This window comes from Heloderma suspectum, chromosome 3, assembly GCF_057233095.1.
Source record: "Heloderma suspectum isolate Gila_16-S chromosome 3, 16-S_ref, whole genome shotgun sequence".
Taxonomy (NCBI): domain Eukaryota; kingdom Metazoa; phylum Chordata; class Lepidosauria; order Squamata; family Helodermatidae; genus Heloderma; species Heloderma suspectum.
The window spans coordinates 308746191-308760138 of NC_139460.1; the positions used below are offsets into that span (position 1 = coordinate 308746191).

General features: G+C 44.1%; 1 protein-coding gene across 2 annotated transcripts in view; it reads left to right on the top strand.

The window, feature by feature from the left end:
• The window catches only part of FNDC3B (fibronectin type III domain containing 3B), a 385564-nt gene that overhangs the window by 317261 nt on the left and 54355 nt on the right, over positions 1 to 13948 (top strand). For both annotated transcript variants that reach the window (XM_084847494.1, XM_084847495.1), the window contains exon 22: positions 7315 to 7595. In XM_084847494.1, the coding sequence (XP_084703620.1) occupies positions 7315 to 7595 (281 nt within the window). The remainder of the gene's footprint in view (positions 1 to 7314; positions 7596 to 13948) is intronic.

The window sequence follows — 13948 nt, forward strand, 5'->3', positions numbered from 1 at the left end:
AGGCTAAAATAAACTGTTATCACTTTATGCAAACCCTGAACAAAAGTATTTTAAGATAATATAATAAATTGGGGTGTCGCTACCCTAGGCCATGGTTTCCAAAACTGAAACTATTCAGAGAACAAATTATGGCTGTACAACAAACAACTGTTATTGTTGCTTACCCAGGTCTCTCAAAAAGAATGCAAATACCACTTTGCTTTCTTCTGTTGGAAAAGACCTTTCCAGTTCCTTTGCAAAATAAAGATAATTGCTCTTAGCAAAAATTATCATTAGCTGTGTTAGTGAGCTTGGCCTACTTGGTCCTAATGCCAGAGCTTATCCATACTGCCAAATAGCAGCCCTAATGGGAAAAAAACAACCACAATCCAAGGACTGCATTTATACTGCACCAGTGCCAGCCTGAAATATTTTTGCAGCTCCAAGCAGAGCCCAAATGCCTTCCCCACCAGAACTAGCGTCAATACTGTTTCAAGCCTTGATATATCTTTCAGATACCAATTCCTATACTCATCTCCAAATAGGAGGTGAGCCTTCCAAGCCCCAAATTTCCTCTTCTGAAGGCTCAAAATCAAAGCTCAGGAAAGGAACTCCACTACCAGCACCCAAACACACTCCCTTTCCTGCCCAACTTACCTTCGTAGCAGAAGTAGCAACAAGACAAGAGGCAAAAGAGAAGCTTAGTTCCCCCCTCCTTGTACCTTTCTCTCCCGCTTCCACCTTTGCTGTTGTCCACAGCAAGTAACACTGGGTTCAGTGGACTCTGGGAGGGGAAGTTCGTTCAAGGGCTCCTGTTTAATTTAGGGGCATGATTCTTGCTTAGGATGCAAGAGGTCCCAAACAACCCCTACCAAATGTACCTTTATATAAATGTTTAGATGGTTCAGGTCCTGCCGTGTAAGTTGTTGTTGTTGTTGTTGTTCAGTCGTTCAGTCGTGTCCGACTCTTCGTGACCCCATGGACCATAGCACGCCAGGCCTTCCTGTCCTGCGCTCTCTCCCGGAGCGTGCTCAAGTTCATATTCATTGCATCCGTGATGCTATCTAGCCATCTCATCCTCTGCCGTCCCCTTCTCCTTTTGCCTTCAGTCTTTCCCAGCATCAGGGTCTTTTCCAGGGAGTTTTCTCTTCGCATTAGGTGGCCAAAATATTGGAGCTTCAGCTTCATTATCTGTCCTTCCAATGAGCACTCAGGGTTGATTTCCTTTAGGATTGACTGATTTGACCTCCTTGCAGTCCAGGGGACTCGTAAGAGTCTTCTCCAGCACCACAGTTCGAAAGCATCAATTCTTCGGCGCTCAGCCTTCCTTATAGTCCAGCTCTCACAGCCATACATTACTACTGGGAAAACCATAGCTTTGATTAGACGGACCTTTGTCGGCAAGGTGATGTCTCTGCTTCTTACGATGCTGTCTAGGTTGGCCATAGCTTTCCTCCCAAGGAGCAAGCGTCTTTTAATTTCATGGCTACAGTCACCGTCTGCGGTGATCTTGGAGCCCAAGAAAGTAAAATCTGTCACTGCTTCCATTTCTTCCCCTTCTATATGCCAGGAAGTGATGTGGCCAGATGCCATGATCTTAGTTTTTTTAATGTTGAGTTTCAAACCAGCTTTTGCACTCTCCTCTTTCACCCTCAACAAGAGGCTCTTTAGATCCTCTTCGCTTTCTGCCATTAGGGTGGTATCGTCTGCATATCGGAGGTTGTTGATAATTCTCCCAGCAATCTTAATTCCGACCTCTGATTCATCCAACCCGGCATTTCTCATGATGTACTCTGCATATAAGTTAAATAAGCAGGGTGACAATATGCAGCCTTGTCGTACTCCTTTCCCAATTTTGAACCAATCGGTTGTTCCATGTCTGGTTCTTACTGTTGCTTCTTGACCCTCGTACAGGTTTCTCAGGAGACAGGTAAGGTGGTCTGGTACTCCCATCACTTTCAGAATTTGCCACAGTTTGTTGTGATCCACACAATCAAAGGCTTTAGCGTAGTCAATGAAGCAGAAATAGACGTTTTTCTGGAATTCTCTTGCTTTCTCCATGATGCAGCGAATGTTGGCGATTTGATCTCTAGTTCCTCTGCCTCTTCTAAACCCAGCTTGTACTTCCGGTAGTTCTCGGTTCGCATACTGCTGAAGCCTAGCTTGTAGGATTTTGAGCATCACCTTGCTGGCATGTGAAATGAGCGCAATTGTGCGGTAGTTTGAACACTCTTTGGCGTTGCCCTTCTTTGGAATTGGAATGTAAACTGACCTTTTCCAGTCTTGTGGCCACTGTTGAGTGTTCCAGATTTGTTGGCACATTGAATGCAGCACTTTAACAGCATCATCTTTTAGGATTTTAAATAGCTCAGCTGGAATACTGTCATCTCCGCTAGCTTTGTTGTTACTAATGCTTCCTAAGGCCCACTTGACTTCACTCTCGAGGATGTCCGGCTCAAGTTCAGTGACCGCACTATCATGGCTATCAGGGACATTCAGATCTTTCCTGTATAGTTCTTCTGTGTATTCTTGCCACCTCTTCTTAATCTCATCTGCTTCTGTTAGGTCCCTGCCTTCTTTGTCCTTTATCATGCCCGTCTTTGCACAAAACGTTCCCTTGAGATCTCCAATTTTCTTGAAGAGATCTCTAGTCTTTCCCATTCTGTTGTTTTCCTCGATTTCTTTGCATTGTTCATTTAAGAAGGCCTTCTTGCCTCTCCTTGCTATTCTCTGGAACTCTGCATTCAGTTGGGTATATCTTCCCCTTTCTCCCTTGCTTTTCACTTCCCTTCTTTCGTGAGCTACTTGTAAAGCCTCATCAGACAGCCACTTTGCTTTCTTGCATTTCTTTTTCTTTGGGACGGATTTCGTTGCTGCCTCCTGAACAATGTTACGGACCTCCGTCCATAGTTCCTCAGGCACTCTGTCTATCAGGTCTAATCCCTGAAATCTATTCCTCACCTCCACTGTATATTCATCAGGGATATGATTTAGGTCATACCTGAACGGTTTAGTGGTTTTCCCGACGTTCTTCAATTTAAGCCGAAATTTTGCAAGAAGCAGCTCATGATCTGAGCCACAGTCAGCTCCAGGTCTTGTTTTTACTGACTGTATGGAGCTTCTCCATCTTTGGCTGCAAAGGACATAATCAATCTGATTTCGATATTGACCATCTGGTGACGTCCATGTGTAGAGTCGCCTCTTGTGCTGTTGGAAAAGAGTGTTTGCTATGATCAGCATGTTCTCTTGGCAAAACTCTATTAGCTTTTGTCCTGCTTCATTTTGTACACCAAGGCCATGCCTGTCTGTTATCCCGGTGATTTCTTGACTTCCTACTTTAGCATTCCAATCCCCTATGATAAAGAGGACATCTTTTTTTGGTGTTAGTTCTAGAAGGTGTTGTAGGTCTTCATAGAACCGATCAACCTCAGCTTCTTCGGCCTCAGTGGTTGGGGCATAGACTTGAATTACTGTGATGTTGAATGGTTTGATATAAAACCATTCAACATCACATAAATATAAAATATAAGCTTTTAAATATAAAAGCTTATATTTACAGCCTGCCGTGTAAGAGCAGGCTGTAAATATAAGCTTTTTTTTTTTTTTTTAAGATGCAATGAATATGAACTTGAGCACGCTCCGGGAGAGAGCGCAGGACAGGAAGGCCTGGCGTGCTATGGTCCATGGGGTCACGAAGAGTCGGACACGACTGAACGACTGAACAACAACAAGCTAATTTGAGGAGGGCTAGCCAGTTTAGGGGAACACCGCCCGGACAGTTAACTGCTATGCTATGTTCCAGCCCTCCCCCCATCTGCAGGCATGGTGGTTGTCTATTGGCCTGCCCTCGGGCCGCCGGACGCTGCTGTTAAATGCCAGATAGGTTCAGAATAAGACCTCCCTGATCCATGATTTAACACTGGATGAAGCAGCTGATCTGGCATGCATAATCGAGACCTGGGTGGGTGAGCAGGGAGGAGTTGGCCTCTCTCAGCTCTGCCCACCAGGGTACTTGTTTCAGCACCAGGGAAGACTTGAGGGCTGGGGAGTGGGGTGGTTGCTGTGGTCTATAGGAGTTCCATCTCCCTCTGCTGGCTCCCTGTCCATGTGACTACTGTTCTGGAGTGTTTACACCTTGTGTTGGGCCATTGGGCAGATTGGGATTGTGTTGGTGCACTGCCCACCCCGCTGCTCAACAGACTCCCTAGCTGAACTGACAGAGGTGGTCTCAGCTGTATTGTTGAGATCCCCCAGACTATTGGTTCTGGGGGATCTCAACATTCATGCTGAGAGCACCTTGTCAGGGGCGGCTCCGGATTTCATGGTCTCTATGACAACCATGGGACTGTCCCAACATGTCATCAGCTCAATGCATGTAGCGGGGCATACACTAGACTTGGTTTTTTCAACTGGACAGGGTGATGGTGATCTGAAGGTGGGAGACTTTGCTTCTGTCCCTCTGCATTGGTCAAATCATTGCTTGCTGAAGTTTAGACTTATGGCAGCTTTTCCCCTCTGCAAGGGTGGGGGACCTATTAAGATGGTCCACCCCTGGAGGCTAATGGATCCAGATGGTTTCCAGAGTGGTCTGGGGAGCTTTCCGGCTGATATGGCTGGCTCTCATGTCGAAACCCTGGTTGATCTGTGGAATGCAGAAATGACCCGGGCAGTTGACATGATTGCTTCTGAGTGCCCTGTCCTGATTAGAGCTCGTACCACTCCAGGGTATACCCCAGAGCTGAGAGTGATGAAACAAAATAGGAGACAGCTTGAGTACAGATGGAGAATAACTCTTAGTGGGTGCAATCAAATCCTGGTGTGTGCCTATGGTAAGGTATACTTAGGGGCAGTGAGGGTGGCAAAGAAACAACATTTCACTGCCTCCATTCAATCTTCCATATGCTGCCCAGTGGAGTTTTTCAGGGTCGTTTGTGACCTATTACATGCTGGCCCTAAAGAGACTATAGACCCATCTGAGGCCCTCTGTAATTCCTTTACTAGGCACTTCCGGGATAAAATCTCTTGCATCTGCTGAGACTTAGACTTCAGTTTTACAGCAGGTGAATCTGGTGAGGTGTCCAGAGCACAACAACTTTGTCCAATTTTCTTGGATAAGTTTCAGTTGGTACAGCTCGAGGATGTTGACAAAGTTCTTGGACTGGTTAATGCAACCACTTCTATATTGGATCCTTGCCCTTCTTGGCTTATAAAAACTGGCAGGGAAGGAACAGCTGGCTGGGCCAGGGAGGTGATAAATGCCTCTTTGCGAGAGGGAGTGGTCCCAGGCTGCCTCAAAGAAGCAGTGGTGAGACCACTCCTTGGTCTCACCACTCACAAGAATTTGGTCTCACCACTCACAAGAATTTTCCAGGCCCAGGGAGGGTTTATCACAAGAAACCCTCCCTGGGCCTGGAACATTTTAATAATTTTAGGCCAGTGGCAAATGTTCCTTTCCTGGGCAAGGATCCTGAGCAGGTGGTTGCCAGCCAGCTCCAAACACGCTTGGATGAGACTGATTATCCAGATCCATTTCAGTCAGGGTTCAGGCTGGGTTTTGGCATGGAAATAGCCTTGGTCACCCTGTATGATGACCTTTGTCGCGAGAGAGACAGGGAGAATGTGACCTTGTTGATTCTCCCTGATCTCTTGGCAGCTTTCATTACCATTGACCATGGTATCCTTCTGGGGTGATTGTCTGAGTTGGGAGTGGGAGGCACTGCATTGCAGTGGTTTCACTCCTACTTGGATGGTCGGCTCCAGAAGGTGATACTTGGGGGATATTGCTCAGCCCCGTGGACTCTCCAGTATGGGGTTCCGCAGGGGTCAGTTTTGTCCCCTATGTTATTCAACATCTACATGAAACCACTGAGTGTAGTCATCCGGATGACATGCAGCTCTATTTCTCCTTTTCATCTTCTTCAGGTGAGGCTGTGGATGTGCTAAATTGGTGCCTGGCTGTGACAATGGACTGGATGAGGGCTAATAAATTGAAACTAGATCCAGACAAGACTGAGATGCTGTTAGTTGGTGGTTCTGCTGACTGGATGGAGGGTACTCAACCTGTTCTGGATGGGGTTGCACTCCCCCTGAAGGAGCAGGTTTGTAGCTTGGGGGTCCTCCTGGAGCCATCTTTGTCACTTGAGGCTCAAGTAGCCTCAGTGGCATGGAGTGCCTTCTACCAACTTCGGTTGGTGGCCCAGCTATGCCCCTATCTGGACAAGGATAACCTGGCTTCAGCTGCCTGTGTTCTGTCCAAGTTAGACTACTGCAATGTGCTCGATGTGGGGCTGCCGTTGAAGGTGGTTCAGAAGCTGCAGCTTGTGCAAAATGTGGCAGCCAGACTGATAACGGGGACCAGGAGGTCGGAACATCTAAGACCGATTCTAGCCCACTTGCACAGGCTGCCTATATGCTTCCAAGCCCAATTCAAAGTGCTGGTTTTGACCTATAGAGCCCTACACAGCTTGGGACCGCAGTACCTGACAGAATGCCTCTCCTGGCATGAACCGACCTGTATACTGTGCTCTACGTGAGCCTCCTCCGAGGAAGGCTCGGAGGGTGGCAACAAGGGAGAGGGCCTTTTCAGTGGTGGCTCCCCATTTACGGAATAATCTCCCCGATGAGGCCTGCCTGGCGTCAACATTGTCACCTTTTTGGTGCCAGGTTAAAACTGCCCTCTTCTCTCAGGCATTTGGCAGCATATAATGAATCTCTTGATTGTCTCTGGCTGATTGTTTTAAACTGTTTTAGATATATGTTGTTGTGTGTGTTATTTGTTTTATGTCACTATGTGAATGGTTTTTATATTTTATATAATGTATTTTAAGTTTTTTAATTTTTGTGAACCGCCCAGAGAGCTTCATCTATGGGGTGGTATAGAAATATAATAAATGAAATGAAATGAACAACAATCCTTCTGATTCCAGAATTTGAGTAACTATTGAGTCAAATGAGTGGTAGGGGAAGAGTAGTTTTCTAAAGACGTCAGCATTATTATATGATGGAGGCAGGACTTCTCAGGTGATATGTCTGTATTTTGGCCAGTCTGCATTGAATGACTCATTGTTAATAAGCTTGCTGTTTGCCTGCCCACATAGCACTTTTGAATTTGCAAAGCGCTCTTCAGTCTTCGCTGACTGCAAACATGGGATTTCATTGTCAACTTTTTACAGATGGGGAACTGAAGTTGAGAAATTAGGATTAGCCAAAGGCCCCCCAGTCATGGGTGAACTTGGCTTTCACCCCCAGTCTTCTGTCTGTATCTGGTATCTGTGCACTGGGGATAGTGACTCTGGCCAGCATGTGAAATACTGAAATACATATTTTATTTTCCAGGCAATAAACCAGGCAGGAGCAGGACCTTACAGTGACCTAGTCACCTGCAGAGCTCCAGCGTCTGTACCTGATGCTGTAACCACCCTCTACGTATCCGACGATGAGCACTTGGATGCCTATCCGATATCACCCTTTGTGTGCCTTGTATTGAACTGGGAAGAACCGTGCAATAATGGGTCTGACATTATTTCGTACAACATTGACCTTGGCGATATTACCATACCAGTGGGTAATGTCACAAGTTACGTTATTAATGACCTGCTTCCAGAAACCACATTCTGGTAGGTGTGATTTACAATGGTAACTATCTTCAGCAGAGATCTGGAACTTACATTTTGATATAAGGGATCTTCATAGAATAGATTGTGAAGGGCTCAACCTAGCACCCTCCAGATGTGTTGGACTGCAACTCCTGTAATTCCCAGCCACCATGGCCAATGCTGGCTGGGAATTATGGAAGTTGCAATCCAACGCATCTGGAGGGCACCAGATTGCGGAAGGCTGGGTTAAACAATAATGCGGCATGTATAGCGGCAGATCTTTCAGAAATCCTGAGTTCCACAGATGTTGCTTGTTATGAACCCCAACGAATTGATATGGGGCAAATTTCAATATGTAGTTAAATGTCTGAGACTATTGCACTGATGCATAATTAAAGATTACTGTCTTTCTCTTTTCAGGGGTGATAGCTATGCACACAGTGGCTTCAGCTCCCACTGTCGGAAACCTAACCTTGGTTAAGTGTTCAGAGCTGAGGCAGAAACTGCTTTGCCTTGCTCTCTTAATACCACAACAGTGACCTTCCTATCAGTCATTAGGATGGCTTCTTGCAGGGCTGCCCTCCTGTATACCCACCCGTGTTTGGTGCCTGGTGCAGAAAATACAAATGCTGCCGCCCCCGCCCCCAGTGCAGTAGTCTGTAAATGTTGTGGCCAGTGGCATCAATAAATCCTTCTGGTTGCTCCTGCATGCTCAGCAGAGTGGAAGTCCTCTTCCCTTCCCCAGTTTCTCATCATGTCAAATGCTAGGGCCAACCCTGCCTGTCCTCCACCAGTGCCATGAAAGTGGCCTTCAGCGCCTCTGCTCTGTTGCCAGGGGTGGGGGTGCAAGATGGAAGCAGGTTCTTGCTTCTACTATATTACTAGTGGCTATAAGTATGTAGTCAGTTGTGCTGCTGGATACACAATAAGCTTTGACACTGTGCTGGGAACCGAAAGTAGCATCTGATTCCATGGGTTTGTGTTGCTGGTGAACAAGCCAAAGGGATCTGTTCATACAATGTTCCATTTGTATCTTCTCTTAATTATCATTTATTACCTCAGTGCTGTTTTTGCCTTCAGATGTATGGAAACAATGATAGGGATTGTAGCATAAATAAGTAAGCATTCAACTAATTATGATGGACATCCTAAATATTGGAAACCATTAAAAGTTTCTAGAGCAGAATGATGCTTCATTGCACAGTGCAATAAACTCATTTTTCAGATCCTGGGCAGTAATTATTAAGCATGCATCTTAACTCTGTCAGTGTGCCTGTGGTGATAAGTGGCTTAACTGATAATTATTATGATTTTTCTTGTAGCCTTCTGAGAAATTATTTTAATTTAGGACTGAATGTAGGTAAAGTGTCAGATGGCAAACATAATTCTGAAATTCTCAAGTTGCTCAAAGTCATCCCATCCTCAGGCCGCTTTATAATAATGGCTCTTCAGTTGAAATTATCTCTAATAATAGCAAGGAACACAGTAGTGCATACATAATTTATTATTTTTAGCTATTGCCTATTAGGTGCTTGCAGTCTGCTTCATAACCTTTATCAGGTGTGATCAGATGTCATCCCAATAAGATGGGCAACAGAGGCTTAGAGATACTGTTAGCCCAAAGTAACCCAAGGGGTCCACAGCTGATCAAGAATATGAATATAGTTCTCTTCGCTGGCCCAAGTTTGCTATGCTCCATATTGGAGACACTGGAGCGAAATCCATCATAACAACATAAGAAGAGCCCTGCTGGATCAGACCAAGGGTCCATGTGGTCCAGCATTCTGTTCACAAGTGGCCAACCAGCTGCCCATGGGAAAACCACAAGCAGGACATGAGCGCAACAGCACCCTCCCGCCCACGTTATCCAGCAATTGGGGTACATAGGCATACTGCCTCTGATACTGGAGGTAGCGTAGAGGCATCAGGACTAGTAGCCATTGATAGCCTTCTCCTCCAGGAATTTATCCAATCCCCTTTCAAAGCCATCCAAGTGGGTGGCCATCACATCTTTTGGTAGTGAATTCTATAGCTTACCTATGCACTGTGTGAAGAAATACTTCCTCTTATCTGTCCTGAATCTCCCACCAATCAGCTTCATGGGATGAACCTGGGTTCTGGCATTATGAAAGAGGGAGGAAAAATGTCTCCTATCAATTGCTTACAGCTACACAATCCCCATTCAAGTAAACAGCAGCTGTCTGGAGTGAATGGCGAAAGAGAGATTATTTGCCTTTATTATTCAACATAGTCAACAAGGCCCATGGACAACACGGGGGTGGTCTCTGGTACAATGCCTATTGCCCACCATTCATATGATTCTGCTGTGCAGTACAAGTAGTGCAGTGTCCCACACAGTCAATTTAGCAAGCCCAAGGCAAGGTACCAGGGCTGGCCCAAGACATTCTGCTGCCTCAGGCAGAGCAGCAAACACCACCCTCCCCAAATTAAGGTGCCTAGTACCCTAGGCTGGTCAAGTTATTTTGGCACCTGGGACAGAAAATCTCACAAGCATCTTGTGACAAAACACTTCCTCTCTTCACCCAGCCTACTGTCCCTCAAGACCGGGGGGGGGGGGGGCTTTGCTTCCACCTAGGCAGGCTGTTCCTACCCACCTTAAGTTTTCGCCTTTAACCACCTTTCTTATACACCTTTTTTCCTAAAGTATAATTGTGTGTGTGCGTTGAGCCCTTTTAAAAAACTTCTACCTATGTTAAGTATAAGCAACATGATGAAGACCAAGGCTCAATGTAAAAGAATCAAAATAATTTATTTAGATTATTATACAGATTGAACTTCAAAATATTTATCTTGACCTAACCCATGCTAAACGAAGGCCTAAAACCACTAGCCACCTCTCCCTGTTCCCAAGAGATGTTTTATCTAGGAGATCAAAACCCCCTCTTCCTGCCCTTTCATGGCACTCAAAATCTGCTGCCTGAGGTGGCCTCCTCGCTCTGCCTAATGGTAGGGCAACCACTTCCAGAATCCAGCATACTGCAGTGTTCTTTGTAGCTCCTTTTCTCTTATCCCTGTGTGACTGGCCAAATCAGCATAATATATAAATTAGCATTAATACATGCTTGTTTTGCAGGATTGTCCTCTTCTTGGTACAGGATTTGGATAGCTAATGGTGCAGGCAGGATAGGCACAGTGCTGTTGACCATGCTCGTTTTTAAAGGTTTCTGCTTTTTTAACACTGGAGGTGAAGTATTTCAATAAGGTCATTCTTGATTTATTTATTTTTTAAGTTTTTCCTAACTCTCCTTGATTTCATAAGGCACAATTTACATTTTTTAAAAACCTGATATTTTTAAGCATAAGAATCTGTTAGTCTCTTTGTTTTATATTGATAAAAAATTTAAACCATTAAGCATTAACTATGTATCTGATTAAAGAGGTGCAGGATAACTATGATGAGAACAATATGAATAAATGACCAGATAGAGGCCGCAGTCCATGACAAGACATTAGTATCTTTTTTATGCTTTCCATCAGCTTTACGTCAAAGGTCCAATGGAGAATTACTGACGTCCTTTAAGAAATAGTGCCTCAACACCAAGCTGTGCTCCTTTGCAAATCAAAGTGGTTTTTGCATTCAACAGAAAATTTAACATTTTACAAAGACTGCTACCAAGGCTGTTTTTTTGCAGCAAACAAAAGTTAAGGAATGAACTGTAATAACCAAAAATAAAAACATTTAATATAAATTATCAAAATGAGAAAGCTAAACAAAAAATACCTAGTAATGGTTCATATATAACAGATATCAATGATAAGCTGGATAGTCTAAGGATATAATGTGTACATGATAATGAATTCATAAAATCTGTATAAAACTGAACTGATGGTAATTCCTGTTGGTCATATGAAGGCTTCCATCCAGGAATTTACCAGAGCACTTAATAAGCCAAGATATGCACAAGCTTAATGCAGCCTTTACTACTGCCTCACTCCTCCCTTCGCACAAGCAGCAAAACGAACTAGGCCACAGTTAACTGTAGTACCCTATAACAACTAATTAGCCAGGATAAGTTGGGCAGGATTTGGAAGCCAATTTTAAATCACGGTTCCTTGTTTAGGCATACCAGGAGACCATTGTTAACCACAGACTTCCTGGCTGGTTCTGCCGCTTACATGAAGGGAGAAGCGAAGTGGTAGCATTCACTCATGGCTGTGTGAATGAGGCTGGTGCATATCCTGACATATTAATCCAGGATTTGATTGCCCAAACAAAGCCTTTGTCTGATATTCCCAGATGTAGGGGGAATCCAACATTTACATATAGACATCCAGAAAATTTGAAAGAAATATTCATAACTACTGTGCTGAAAGTCCTGTCCACCCTATTGCTCTCCACAATTAATGGAGAATCATTTTGATGATTTATATTAAATATAGTTAGTTAGTTAGTTAGTTAGTTAGTTAGTTAACTTCGTTGTTTGCTGTGTTAAGTTCCTTTGGTTAGGATCACCCCATGTAATTTTTTGCTTGTGTTTGCAGCAAAGCAGCGACTTCAGCTCCTCCTTCATTATACTTGGAAGGTTTCCTTTTATCCTACAACTTTGTATGGCCCCTGAAATATTCATTTGGCCCAAATATCCTCCAGGTCCCCTCTTGCTCGATGAATAAAAGTGCCCTGGTCATGTTAACCTGCCCAGCAAATATATTCAGGACAACACGTTTTTGTGGTGCTTACTATTATTATCATGTTCATTGTCACCACCAGTATTTATTTACTTATAACAAGCTGATATTGCACTAGCGATACTCTGTATTTGAGAAAAAAAAAATATGCCTATCATGAAAATATTTGTATTTTAGATCATTCATTCTGCATTTCTTACCATTTTGTAGTAATTTCCTCTCCTTTTATTTAATCCATTCATTCATTTGATAGGGGTTTTTTCCCCCACCTTCAGATAATTTTCCCAGGGCAGCTCACAAAACATAGAAGTAACAACAACAAAATCAGTTGTTTTTAAAAATAATGCAATAAAGCTTATTATTAATAATAACATTTTTCAGTGCTGGGGAGGTTGTGGCCTGGGGGGGGGGGGGCAAAAATGGCCCCTGGCCCTCCTGAGGTTGCCCACTCCTGGTCTAAAACATAGCAATACTTCTATATAAAATTGTCCTCCATCTTTTTCATGTCAGACTGACAACCAGTGTACATAGTTTGTTGTTAAGTCTCCTACTTTAACCCTGGAGATTTCCTTCTCTCCCCTTTCCCCACGTGTCAACCACTTTTGTGTACCTAATGAATGGCTAAATACTGTATGTTTACAGCAGCCTTGTGAGCCATTAACATTTTGAGTTAGCCCTGCACAAATAATGGGCTGTTAAATTACTAGGAAAAGCTGTATGACCTTGTCATGGCAGAAGGGCATCAAATGGAGTGCTTCAACTGCTTTTGCGTTTGAGACAATGCTTCATGTGTTCTTTTAAAAAGGAAAATGTCTAATTAGGCAACTAATCAGTGACACCTGGCCCTCTTTGGTTCTTAGGGTGCTTCCAGATGAGACTTTTCTTGTGCAATTGTCCTGTATCATTCACAGAACTTCTAACTCTCCCATTTTTCCTAATGCTTGTTCCATCTCTTTTATTTCCAGAAAAAAAATTGTTAAGGAGGAAAAGATGGAATAGCTACATAATGCCTTTTTATTGGTAATAGGAGCCTGTGCTGTTTTGGGCAGCAGACCCTACTGAAGAGACAGGGCCTAGCTTAGTTGGAGACCTGCTAAGGGATTGGCAGAAGGGAAGTTCCAGAAGTGTGATCACTCAGATCTTGGATAGGCAGAATAAGACTGCTCAGTTACTGTCAGTACGAGCTTTAAACGAAAATATGCTGGTATTTTTGGTATTTTGCCCCCCCCCATCTTTGGTCCTGTCCCTTTGGGCCCTCCCCCCCTTTACTGGAATACAGCTCCCGAAAGCTTCTCCAAAATGAAATCTAAGCCTTGGGCTGAAGGAGGTTCAACACCTCTGCTGTAATGTGTATGAGCAGTCCTTCCCTTATTTGTTTCCACCAACCCTTCCTTAGGGTGCTTCCAGACAGAGGGGTCCTAGTGCTAACAATCAGAAGACTTTGTGGAGCTATTCCATCTTTTCTTCCTTAATGGATTTTCCCTGGAAAGAAAAAAGCCAGAAGAAGTGGTAGGAAAACACAGGAGAGATACAAGTGGGTGACGTCATGGACCCTCCATAACATTCTGTGAATGAGGAAGAGAGCAATGGCACCATAAAAGCCTCGTCTGGAAGCACCTTTACTGTTGGTTCGTTACTATTCCCTTTGCCTCCCAGTTATTTAGAATTCAATTGTACATAAAGAGTCTCCTCTTACCCTGCCCATCTCAGACTTCCTCTTTGTTTCT